The following is a 12,828-nucleotide window of genomic DNA, read 5'->3' as shown; positions in this document are numbered from 1 at the left end:
TTTCACACTATGGGGGAGACCACAATATCTGGGACAAACTAATAGACATGCAGGAAGATCATGAAATTCCACACGGGTTTAACCGCCAACCAGGACTGGAACCGAAGGAAGACTTGAGGTGAGGCCCAATGAGGGTAAATGTCCTATCATCCACTAACAAATAGGTGTGTAATGATACATTCAGCTCACAAAATGAGACAAAAGATGAAACTGGGTTAACAAAAATGAGACATCAATTTTCATTAGCCAAGAAGCAATTTGCTCTGCCACTTTCAAGTAGCATTTAGTTTGATCACTTAAATTTACAATACCTTACAAATGTATAATTTTGTCTCATTTCAGTCAAAAACTTTAATTGGTTCGACTGAGATTTTAAATGAAGCACAAACGCAAGTAGCGCACAACTGGAACATTAAAGGAAAGTAATGCACGGTTTGCACATTGTTTAATGTGTAAACCATTTAACAACTGAGAAGGTGTGTATTCCTCAATTTACTTTGGGACACCCAAATGAAAATGCAACAAGGCCTCACAGCTTTGTTAGAAAACATCAGTGACAAAGCATCATAAGAATAGAAAATTCACCAGCGATAAAGATGTTGATAAAGATGAGTTAGCTCATGAGAAAACCTTTTGACATCTCACAGAATCCAGTAAGAACATTTATCCTTTTTCTCTTTCAGAAATAGGGTCTGCCTCGATAATGTACTCTCCCAGGAAAATAAATAGAAGTTTTGTGATTCTAACAAAACAAGTTGTTAGTAAGTCAGGAAAAGTCCTCAAATCTAGTTACCTAATAAAACTCCAGGCTCTTAATTCCACAGACAAAACTTTTTTTTTACAGAAAATCCTATAAAAACCATCTGTCACCCTTCTGCCAAGCACCAGGCACAATCTGTATTAACAGCTTGCTACTGACTGAGGGAAGGAGTTAAAGAAAGACCTTTTCTTTTCTTTTCTTTTCTTTTCAAAAAAGAGGCAAACACCTGAAGATACAAGAGTAAATATAGGACTCCATCTAAAGAACAATCTGTTTTTTAAGACTTCCTGTGAATTTTGCAATATGTGGAAGTAGTATTGGTGTTCACCCAATCAAATTATGACATAATGATGTAATGCTGAAACTAAATGAAAACATACTGATGAAATAGTAGCACACAGGACAGCATTGAAACAGATTCAGTCTCTGATTGTCTTCTTTATTTGAAATTACATATAAAAACACCATACTGAAGCCCAAAAATACCAACAATGGTTAGGCATATTCGAAAGACACCCTAGTGATAAATTGCTAGCCTTTTATTTTGCAGTTGATATTTTGAAACGTCATAAGTAAGTTTTAGTAGCTGCTGCAGTTTTAAGCCAGGTTTCTCTGTGTGGGCCTGAGTTTGGGTTGATCCGAAGGTCAGTCTGTGGGAGTTTCAGGCACTGCTCTCTTCAGACCTGCATGCGGGTTGTTAACCTTCCGCTGTGATCCAGAGCAAGGTCGACCCTGTAATGGTTGGGCTCCAGAAACTGAGGTCCCTGCAGTTTGTCCAGCAGCCCATTGGTCTGGGTTTGCTATTCCAGCAAACTGACTCTGCGCCTGAACTGCTGCTGCTCCAGCAGGAAGGTTCGCAAGCATGGGGGGCATAAACATACCCAGCTGGCTCAGTTTTGCTGCTGTCTGAAACAGAGAATAATGTATAGATAATATGAGACATATGGAAGGAGAAGCAATTTTAGGATTTGGGATCATCAAGTTCACTGAAACAAAGTGTTTGCACACGTTGAGAGTCAGACAAAAATCTTGGCTGATTTACCTCCAGTTCCTCAGAGCTAAGACCTCCGAGTGAGGGATTCTAGAAAGCAATGACAGCTCATGTGAGATGAAAAATGACCTGGCAAAAATTGTGAAGCAACAAAGACTGTTTCATCATCCAAGCATAAAAACACCAATTCATATCTACCATGGGTTGCTGGAGCATGTACACGACTGGGGGATTCTGTGAAAGAGAGTTTGACAGTTTGATCATGCAGTTCCACTTTTAACTTCCAATAAAGTCAGTATTTATTACTCCATGGGATCAGTCATGTCAAATTAAGGTACCTGTTGTTGTGTCTGTTGAGCTGCAGCTACGGGGGGTGCCGCTGCCCCTGCAGCATTTTCTGCTGGCAGCACAGGACCGTTGGTGAGCTGATTTATTGGAGTTTGAGGGAGGGGAGACTCAGAAACCTTAGGGAATCCATATGGGGAGAACTTTGCAGGAGAGAAAATGCATGCAATATTTAATTTGTGTTCATGACTTGTGCACTGAGTGCACAAAGACCTGAACATTACTACATTACTCTGAATTAGGAGGTAAAATAATCAGCACTTGCAGCATTAAAATGTTAGTTACTGTCTCTGCATCGTAAATCAACCAGTAATTATGTTTAGAGACAGATGTCTGTATTTGCACAACACTGTCTCCGGTGAGAGAGTTTGAGGTTGTCTCTGGTTTCTTTTGAGAGGACTTGAAAGAGGGGGGGGGGAACTTTCATTAAACTGTTGAAAACTGTTCAAGACACCCACAGGGGGAATCTTTCAAGTTAAAGTAGGTTGTGCTGGGAATTTTTTTCTGAACTTCGATCTATGGTGAGCACATGCAATACTTTAAACTACGTGTGGGATATTGCTGAAGGCACAACTTGTGTGTTTGGTAATAATATCTTACCAGCTGATTGCTATAGGGTGAGGGGAAAACAGGCATGAATCCATACGATGGAAAAATCTAGTTAGAAAAATGGAAAGAACACAAACACCATTGGGATTTATTGTTTTAAAATTACAAGGCGGAAAATCAGAAACCTTCTTCAATCTAAATTGTATTGTAAGCGTTCTTATTTCTTACCAGAGGCTGCTGAGTCAGGCTCAGCTGGTTAGGTGGTAGAAATCCAGCAACATTTCCAGGAAGAGGGAACATCACTGGGCTGCCCCCTTGTGGAAACAATGCATAATGCTGTAATGAATGTTGGTTGTTTGTCTGTTGTTGGTTGTTGGCCTGTTGATCCGGCTGCTGGGGATTTCCAGGCTGTGGTTGGTCCAAGCTGTGAGGAAGAGATGGCTCCATCTGACCCTCAGGTTTCCTGATTGTGGCATCAACAGGTTGACTTCCATGATTGACTTCCTTCTGTGACTGCTGCAGAGGACGAGTACTTGGATTAACCTGTCAAAGAAAATAATTAGATGTAGCATGTTTAATTAAGCTTTTGATAATAAGCTAGCATTTTATTATTACCATTATTATTTCTTACCGGTGTTGCAGTTACTATTATGGCCAAACATGGAAGCAGAAATATGATGAACATTTTTACGAACAAAGCAAGGCCACTATTGTTCTCAGTTCTTCCCTTTCAGTCACTGGAAGCGTTTGAGTAATGTCACCATGGAGCCAAATAAATTGACTGAAAGTGAAAGGACAGGAGCAGACACTTATGTGTCTGTCAGAAGCTGAAATGACCAATCACAGCACAGAAAGAAAAGCTCAAAATCCACCTAATTATTTCCTGTGAATGAAGCAGTGAGCTGGAAACCACACACATTCTCCTGAATGAACTGAATTGCAAGTTTTCTTTCAATTATGATGGTGTAACGTCTGTAGAAATGTATAAACAACCAGTGAAGAGTTCAGACAGTGTTGCTTCCTGATACTCAGGACACCTTAGGGTGTGGCTGATGTCACTGTCTGACTGCTGCAATTATTCTTAATTATGTATGTTATATGTGTGACATGCGCAAAAAAGCATGACAATAGTTAGCTTTTCTGAAGTTGCTTAAGGAGGATGAATTACGGCTGACTCATCCAAATCCAATTCTGAATTCATTCTGAGGTGTATGGACTTTCGAATTCCTGTAAAGTGTGGATGAGCCAATTCAGTGATTGCAAGAACACTCAAAAGCATTAAGTTTTAAATTCATGTCTTTGAAGTAGAATTGATGAAAACCTGAAGTATCGCTGTACATTAAACACAAAAATTGTGTATATTTAATGCCATTTTAATATTAGAATCACATTATACCACATCACCCTTAAAGAACAAAATAAATTGAAATTTGTATTTCTGTTTATGGAACAAATCTGTCCAAAGAAACCAAAGAGAGTGGATCAATATCGACTTTTTATAAAAATAAAATATAATGGTCTATCATTATATTTGAAGTATAGTGAAACAGTATAGTGCTGTGTCATTACAAAAATATTCATTTTTTCTTTTTTTATTATTAATTTTATATATTCACATTGCCTGTTTTGTGTTTAATATGGACAGCTGATTGATGTTTGCTGCTTATGGTTTAGTGAATTGACTTTTTAGAGAAGAGGTGGGCTGCACAATATGTTTCATTCAAAATTATTGTTCATGTCAACGGTGAAATATTCATTTAAATTACATAAACAAACAAATAAATGGGAAACACAACTGCCAAAATATGACAGTCATGATGTCCTGGACATTATGAAAAGTTGAAAGTGAATCTTCTCAGGCTCCTCTTATGATCTTCTAGTGTGTTTTTGTTTTAGCTACGATTGGAAAGGGGAAACTGTGATTGACTCAGTGTGTATAATCAGGAACTGCTTGTGTTTCTGTAAATCTGTGGAAAACACCATTTGCTGTTGATGTGGCTCCCATAGCGGAGAACATGGAGCTTCTTAAACTTGTTGTAATCAGTGAGATCATTGAGAAATATAAGAAAGCTTTCACAAGATATGTTCACATTCTCATATTAAAACTGTAACTAAATTTGATCTTTGCAAATCTCTTGTTCATTTTATTTGATTGTATTAGAACCATAACACTTCACCTGCAGCACACAAAAGATCAGTCAGTACAGTCATAATTAGAAAAAAATATATATGAGTTCAGAAAAATAATGAAGATTTTTAAAAAAGTATAGCAAAAAAGTACATTCAAAATCAAGATTTTTGATAATACAGTGTTGAGGCACATCAAATTACATCAAACATAAAGTAATTGATTAGAAAAAAACATAAAATATTTCAGTCAAAGTCTTTGGAATCTGCAGTGCAGAAGAATGAATCAAAAAGGGTGATTCAGGAGCGCAATACGACAGACTTGGCAGAGTCTGGCTTTTAGCAGCTTACGCTCGTCCCTTTTCTTAAGCAGTCAGCATTCAGGCTTGTCTGTGTGAGTTTACTGAGTGGATGTTACACTGGTGAGTTGTCAGAGTCTGCTCTTTGGTGGGACCAGTCTCCCTATGATGCTTTTCGATTCTGGTTTTGCCAATGGCCTCACCAAAACAAAGCACCATTTTATTGATCTTATTGCAAATCAAAGTAAATACATTTTTCCCATCTTGCTAAATATTCCTCATGTTGGATTCATTTTAGAGGCTGTAGCTTATGGATTGTCTCCTCTGGGGGTGACTGGAACCGTGGTTGCCTTTGTTGTTGTTGTTGTTGTGGCGGTAGTTGTTGTCGTGGTCTTTTGGGAACACAGAGTCGGAAACAGAGTGCAGATAAGTGAAGGCAGGTTTATTGAGGTCTAATGAAGCAAAAACACACAGAGAAAAAAATCAGGAAAGAAAATTAGACAATACTGATACTGAAAATGTTCAAAATAAAAAGCTATTTTCATTAATATTAATTACCTCTACACTGTCCGACTCACTGCTAGAACTGTGTTTACCATGGCACCTCTTCAAAATTCACATGGAGAAGAATTATTACACTTTAGCATTTTACAGAAAAATGTTCAATAATTTCCACAATTTCAAGTAAACAAAACAGTGCTGAACAATTTTGTACTTACGGTTGCTTGGGCACTGATGCAAAGAATAATCATCAGAAAACACACAATCCTGGACTTCATGCTGTCTTAGTTTCCGTATCACAGTCGGGCTCAAGAATAAAAAGCTTAATGATGAATAAAAGATCACGCTCATCAACTCAGTCTGCATATGGGTGCCTTGAGAAACCCAATTAGCTTTTAAACAGCTCTGCTGTGTCGACATTGCCCGCCAACTTCACAGGTGTTACCTCATCTCTCATCAGCCTCAAGCAAAGCCAACAGAGGTGTGAAAACAATTTCGGCTTTTGGGTTGGGCTGGGTTTTCATAAGATTAAATGTCCACATCCTGAGTGGATGTGTGAGAATGTGCACAAACACAGGCAGATAAAATCTATCTTCAAATAAATGTTTCAGGTTTGAACGTTTAATGTTTGCATAAGAAGAACTTTTTTTTTCTTTTTTGTTTTATCAAAGATTTCTTTGTTTCTTTTAAAATCTGGAGCCGCTCATTTCTTTCATAACGACTCCATACTTGCGAAACAGTTGTGTTTGTTGCTTAGTGCTTCCTGAAAACAGTTCTTGCTCCATTCTTCCCTAACATTATAATTATCTTGTTTATGGATGTACACATGGTGGACTTAGTCTGTATTTTTTTCTGTTGCAGGTAATAAATATGACACTGTTGCAAATGTTTCTGGGAATTTTTAGTCCGAGAGGGTCTCATTACTCTGGCGTAATAATATCTATCATGACATATTTGAACCCCTTAAAGTAAAGTCAGAGTTTTTAAATTGCCTGCACAGGTTTATGGTTTGAAGTATGTAAGATAATGCATGGGTGTTAAGTTGTTTTATCTTTTTTTTTTTTTTTTTTTTTTACAAAATGTTAAACCTGACTCGACCTGAATGTGTAGAATATTTTCTCTCAACTGGAAAGCTGTGGGGTCAATTCCATCCTCCTCCTGCTATATGTTGATGTGCTTCTGAGCAAAGCAAAATATTTTGGTATAAAGGGCTTTGCGTTATTAGTATGACTAGAACAGCACTGTTCAAACTCAATCAATATACCTTTTATCTACACTAAGTTTTGACACACTTACCACCAATCTTTTTACTACTTTATGAATGACTTATTAAATGTGACTTTTGTACTTTGTAACTTATTTTCTTTGTAATATTGCAGACATAAGGCTGCCATCTGTTCTCTTTTTTTTTTCCGAAGAGTTTTTTTTAGCTTTTTTTTGGCTCGCATTTTTTGACAGTAGACTGACAGGAAAGAGGACAAGACATGGCAATGGTCGCCGGGCCCGGGAGTCAAACCCACGATGTCCGCGTCGGGGACTGAGGCCTCCAAATGTGGTGTTGGGTGCTGACCCCCTGAACCACCACAGCACGCCCCTGCTATCTGTTTTCTTGATGCTTAAAACATCCTTGAATTTAAACACACCAAACCAGCCAACTTTGGATGGTTGCACTTTCATGAGAACCTTAAAATTATATGTATTTTTAGTTGTTCTTCAAATGTAACTCAACTTTCTATCATAAAATTAAAGAAGATGTATGTTTTAAAGCTTTTGTTCCAATTTGAATTACATATTACATGATAAATGACATTTGTTCAATGTTATTTAATTTTATTCCTTAGCAAACTTCTTCAGAATAAAGAACAAAACAATGTGGAAACAATAAAGTGCCTTGTAAATATTTTTAAATATATATATATATTTACCAACACACACAGAACATGATGGTGGAGAGAGACAGACAATAGACAGTTTTCAAAATATTTTACAAGTAAAGATGATCCGCTTCCCTGGCCTTGGTGAAGAAAAGCATTCCCAAAGCATGATGGGACAATTTTTATTACTCACCACTAGGCTGTTATTCTATAATATAATATATACGGAGATAAATTATACTACTGCTGCTGAAATGCATAGATCGAAAATTTGAACACGATATACCACAATGATGCACTACACACAGTAAAGTACACTGGATTTGGAGTTTGGTCCTCAAAAAAAAAGAAAGATAAGAAATATAAAATGGACACTGTTTAGCTAAATTAGACAAAACTAAACCTAAAAATGTTATATATATATATATATATATATATATATAATATATTTTTATATATATATATATATATATATATATATATATATATATATATATATATATATATATATATATATATATATATATATATATATATATATATATATATATTCTTTGGCACTTTGGCAGCCCAAATGAACCAGCTGCTACAAAGTGGGACTCACCCTGAATGGTTAACTGAAGGGCGGACAATCCTAATCCAGAAGGATCCATCAAAGGGTCCAGTCCCACCCAACTACCGACCAATAACCTGCCTCTCCACAACCTGGAAGCTCATGTCAGGCATCATAGCGGCCAAGATAAGCAAACACATGGATAAACACATGAGCACGGCACAGAAGGGTATCGGTGTAAATACCAGAGGAGCCAAACACCAACTCCTCGTAGACCGCACAGTTGCCCGAGACTGCAAAACCCGACACACCAACCCTGTGCATGGCTTGGATCGATTACAAGAAAGCCTATGACTCAATGCCGCATACTTGGATCATTGAATGCCTAGAGATGTATAACATCAACAGGATTCTGAGAGCCTTCATTGCAAACTCGATGAGGCTGTGGAAAACCACCCTTGAAGCCAACTGCAAACCACTTGCACAAGTGTCCATCAAATGTGGCATATACCAAGGAGATGCTCTGTCCCCGCTACTGTTCTGCATAGGCCTGAACCCCCTCAGCCAAATTATCAACAAGACTGGCTACGGATACCGACTCAAAAATGGGGCCAACATCAGTCACCTCCTCTACATGGATGACATCAAGCTGTATGCCAAGAGTGAGCGAGACATCGACTCACTGATCCACACCACCAGGATCTACAGCACTGACATTGGAATGTCATTCGGACTAGAGAAATGTGGTCGGCTGATCACAAAGAGGGGGAAGGTGATCCACACAGAAGGAGTCTCACTCCCACAAGGAACAATAGCAGACATAGAGGACAGTTACAAGTACCTAGGTATACCACAAGCAAATGGCAACCTCGATGAGACCACAAGGAAAGGAGCCACAGCTAAATACCTCCAACGACTAAGGCAAGTCCTGAGAAGCCAGCTCAATGGCAAGAACAAAATCCGTGCAATAAACAGCTATGCCCTGCCAGTAATCAGATACCCTGCTGGAATAATCAGCTGGCCAAAGGAGGAGATAAAAGCCACAGATATTAAGACTAGAAAGCTACTAACCATGCATGGAGGGTTCCATCCCAAATCCAGCACCCTGAGACTGTACACGAGCCGCAAGGACGGAGGCAGAGGACTAGTGAGTGTGAGAACCACTGTCCAGGACGAAACAACTAAGATCCATAAATACATCAGGGACAAAGCCTCAACAGACAATGTGCTCAGTGAATGTCTCAGACAACAGGGAACGGAGGTTGAGGTGCCAGAGATACCATCATGGGAGGACAAGCCCCTACATGGGATGTACCACCAGCAAATAACCCAAGTGGCTGATATCAGTAAATCCTACCAATGGCTGGAAAAAGCTGGACTCAAGGACAGCACAGAGGCCCTCATCCTGGCCGCCCAGGAACAGGCCCTAAACACCAGAGCAATAGAGGCCCAGATCTACCACACCAGACAAGACCCAAGGTGTAGGTTGTGCAAGGAGGCCCCTGAGACAGTCCAGCACATCACAGGGTGCAAGATACTGGCAGGGAAAGCGTACATGGAGCGACATAACCAAGTGGCAGGCATAGTGTACAGAAAATCTGTGCAGAATATGGACTGGAAACCCCGAGATCAAAGTGGGAAACACCCCCAAAGGTGGTGGAGAACACCAGAGCTAAGATCCTGTGGGACTTCCAGATCCAGACAGACAGAATGGTAATGGCGAACCAACCTGACATTGTCGTAGTGGATAAACATCAGAGGAAAGCCGTTGTGGTAGATGTAGCAATACCAAGTGATTGCAACATCAGGAAAAAGGAGCACGAGAAACTGGAGAAATACCAGGGCCTCAGGGAGGAACTGGAGAGGGCCTGGAAGGTGAAGACCACAGTGGTGCCTGTGGTCATGGGGGCCCTCGGGGCAGTAACCCCCAAACTGGAGCAGTGGCTACAACAGATCCCAGGAACAACATCAGACATCTCAGTCCAGAAATGTGCAGCCAAAATACTGCAGGACCCTCAAGCTCCCAGGCCTCTGGTAGAGGACCCGAGCTCAGAGGATAAGAACCACCCGCGGTGGGTGAGAAGCGAATTTTTTTTTTTTTTTCTGAAAATATTAAAACCATAAAAATATTCTGAAAATATTAAAACCATATGTGAAACAGATTTATTTGTTCTGCACCAATGCATAGTAATGTCCTGATGTAATGTATAATTTACAGGGAATTTATGCAAAGAAACTATTCTAAAACTTAATATATATAGAAGATGCGGCATGTTAAAGTATTTTGATTTTTAAAATATCTTGGAATTATTAAAAAGATAAAATGAAAACATGAAAAAGCTGTAATGAGGTGTTGGGTTAAGTTATCTGTAAGACATCTGAATATCTGACCATTATCTAAAAACAATCAATAAAACATAATTAAATAAAGGCGCTTATAAACTTTATTGACAACAAAGTGACTGAATTTTAAATCTCAATAAGTAAATGTATGTGTTTACACACATAAACAAAGCAAAAGAAAGATTAAGACAATATTTTTTTGACAAGTCACTCTGTGTCATCATTATTATTCTCATAAAAGCTCTCTAAATCTACTTTAATATACACCTCAGTCACAAAACTTAGTGATGTTGAAAATCAGCTGCTGTGTCTCCTGCGGTGCACCAACAATAAGCTGTAACTGTTGTAATCACTGGTTCTTTCAGCAGGTTTTCACAATGTTATTCAGACACATAAATATATGTAAACCTGAATGTTATTAGTGATATTTGTCCACAATTTAATAACTTAAAATCACTAATTCTCAGCCACACCTTGACGCATAGGGAAACTGCAATCACAGTTTTGCAACATTTCTGCATCAGTAAAGGTATAAAAGAGAAGCTCAACATCCAAAGAGCAACACTACATCCTCTTCTGTTGTCTCTCAGAAAACCTACTGAAGGTGTGATGACTTCTTGACTTATTTAGATTATGGTTTTGGTATTCACACAGTGAATTTCTTCAATGCTATATTCCACTAACTTGTCCTTGAACAAGTTGTTCAGAAACTAATTTTGATCTTCTGTTCTAACAGGTAAAATCACTGCAACCATGCTGAAGGTAGCTCTTGTTCTTGGATGCCTCCTGAGCCTCATTGTGGCTGAGCCTGTAAGTACAATATTATTATGTTTAATAAGATATCAGTGAGTTAATACTGTATGTAGACATTATTACTATTATTGTGAAAATGTTTACTGCATGTAATGTCAAACCCTGTGCAGATGGAGCACCAGCGTTTTGCGCGTTCAGGCTCTGGTTCTGACTCAGATGAGGTGAGTGTCCTCTCTGCCTAACTGCTAACTGCTCAGTTACTGTATCAGTAATGTAAAAATCCTCTGCTACTTGTAACCTCCCTTCAATTTCTTGAAGACCACCACAACTACGACCAGAGCAGGAACTACCACAACAGCAACTTCATTGACTCTGGCCCAGATCCTGGCCCTGCTCCGACAACTACTCAATCAGTAATGATGAAGTGAGTGAAAAACACAGAAAAACTGTTTTTTGACAATACTGCTGTATATAATCATTGATATTTAACTGTTTTTATCAAGTTGTTGAGTTTTACAGAGAATCTATAACAGTATTATTATTTCATCTCATTTCAGGTTCAGTGGCTGCTGTTTTAACCAGATGGCTTCTATTCACTCAACAATTGGACAAATATCATTCTTCACCAAGTGTTGAATAAAAATAAACATGTTCAGTGCAAACTTTTGCTATGGTGTCTTTCATTATATTTTGCAATTCACCATCCAGACATGCATGCTTATTGTAAGAGCAATAGCAAAATTATGTTGAAGAACTTTACCTAACTTTAGTAATCTATATTGATAAAGGCTTATTTATATCTGGAAGTTGAATGCCTTGATTTATTCAGAAATCTAGAATTATTTTATATATTTATATTTTGATAAATTTATGTTTTGTGCTGAAGTACATCATTTATTTAAACTGTCAAATTCACCCATCAAACTCAGAAAGTGGGATTATAGCTGCGCCTATATTCCCAGATATCTGATTGGCTGACTGAGACGGTTTCTTCCTGGTTACTATGAGCAGAGGCGCATAATAGGGGGAAAACTATGACAATTCTAAGGGCCCCTGACCAACAGGGGGCCCTTCACAATTTATTTATTTATCCTTTGTTCATAGAAATAAAAATAAAAAAAGTGGCCCTGTCAATTGTAATATTAATCATGTTGCATGTTCAAAGATTGTTTTCAGCAGTGAAAATGTAATGTTCCCACTCCCAGACCAAAAGACACACATCCTTATTTGCCCTAAACACGCCCTGCATGATCTGCATGAAATGTTTTGTTCCTGCTTGGAGCCCTTGATGGTGACGGTGTTCAGCAGCAGACTGTGGAAAACACGAACCACTGTGGCAGTTACTCTGCAGCTAAGAAAAACAATAAAGTCAGGTTTTCAAAAAATAAAAAATAAAAATATAGAAAGAGGGAGAGAGAGAAAAAGGTAAGAGTGTAAATTTATAACCCAGTTTTTCTCCAAGAGAGGTGGGAAGACTGTGAGATCATCAACCATTTAGCATAATTAGCTTAGCTACAGATTATTTGGTAATATATTACCAAATATATGCTATTATGTCTGGTAATATATTACCAATATGTTAACTTGTCCCTTGTACCTTTCACAAGACAAGTTTTAAAAGGTACAACTCGTCTTAACAATAGATGAGTCAGTCAGCAGCAGCTCTAGCCCCCCTCCCTCCTGACCCATTCTGTCCTGAGTGAAATTAAGGCTTCAGTATGTAACTTTTATCA

The 12,828-nt window shown here is 38.4% G+C and overlaps 1 protein-coding gene and 2 long non-coding RNA genes across 4 annotated transcripts; 1 reads left to right on the top strand and 2 right to left on the bottom strand.

Moving 5' to 3' along the window:
* Window positions 1-1,178: 1,178 nt before the first annotated feature.
* Window positions 1,179-3,402, bottom strand: LOC129367104 (tyrosine-protein phosphatase non-receptor type 23-like). Of its 2 annotated transcripts, none has more exons than XM_055041364.1 (7): window positions 3,277-3,402; window positions 2,874-3,188; window positions 2,697-2,753; window positions 2,090-2,239; window positions 1,950-1,985; window positions 1,803-1,841; window positions 1,179-1,666 (listed from the first exon to the last, which is right to left on the bottom strand). In XM_055041364.1, exons 1-7 carry the CDS (start codon window positions 3,328-3,330, stop codon window positions 1,406-1,408), a joined length of 912 nt encoding a protein of 303 aa, XP_054897339.1. In that variant the 5' UTR covers window positions 3,331-3,402; the 3' UTR covers window positions 1,179-1,405. The 2 variants fall into 2 exon arrangements, with proteins under 2 accessions (XP_054897339.1, XP_054897340.1); XM_055041365.1 differs by having other exon boundaries at window positions 2,874-3,161.
* A 1,093-nt stretch (window positions 3,403-4,495) lies between these two features.
* Window positions 4,496-6,018, bottom strand: LOC129367112 (uncharacterized). The gene is made up of 3 exons (XR_008606680.1): window positions 5,791-6,018; window positions 5,630-5,677; window positions 4,496-5,523 (listed from the first exon to the last, which is right to left on the bottom strand). It is a non-coding gene; the product is annotated as an uncharacterized LOC129367112 (long non-coding RNA).
* Window positions 6,019-10,887: 4,869 nt separating this feature from the next.
* Window positions 10,888-11,758, top strand: LOC129367212 (uncharacterized). The gene is made up of 5 exons (XR_008606687.1): window positions 10,888-10,946; window positions 11,079-11,152; window positions 11,266-11,316; window positions 11,414-11,519; window positions 11,653-11,758. It is a non-coding gene; the product is annotated as an uncharacterized LOC129367212 (long non-coding RNA).
* Window positions 11,759-12,828: the final 1,070 nt, after the last annotated feature.

Source organism: Poeciliopsis prolifica, unplaced genomic scaffold (genome assembly GCF_027474105.1).
Source record: "Poeciliopsis prolifica strain line A6 unplaced genomic scaffold, Auburn_PproV2 SCAFFOLD016, whole genome shotgun sequence".
NCBI lineage: Eukaryota > Metazoa > Chordata > Actinopteri > Cyprinodontiformes > Poeciliidae > Poeciliopsis > Poeciliopsis prolifica.
This window is presented reverse-complemented; position numbering and strand designations above follow the sequence as displayed.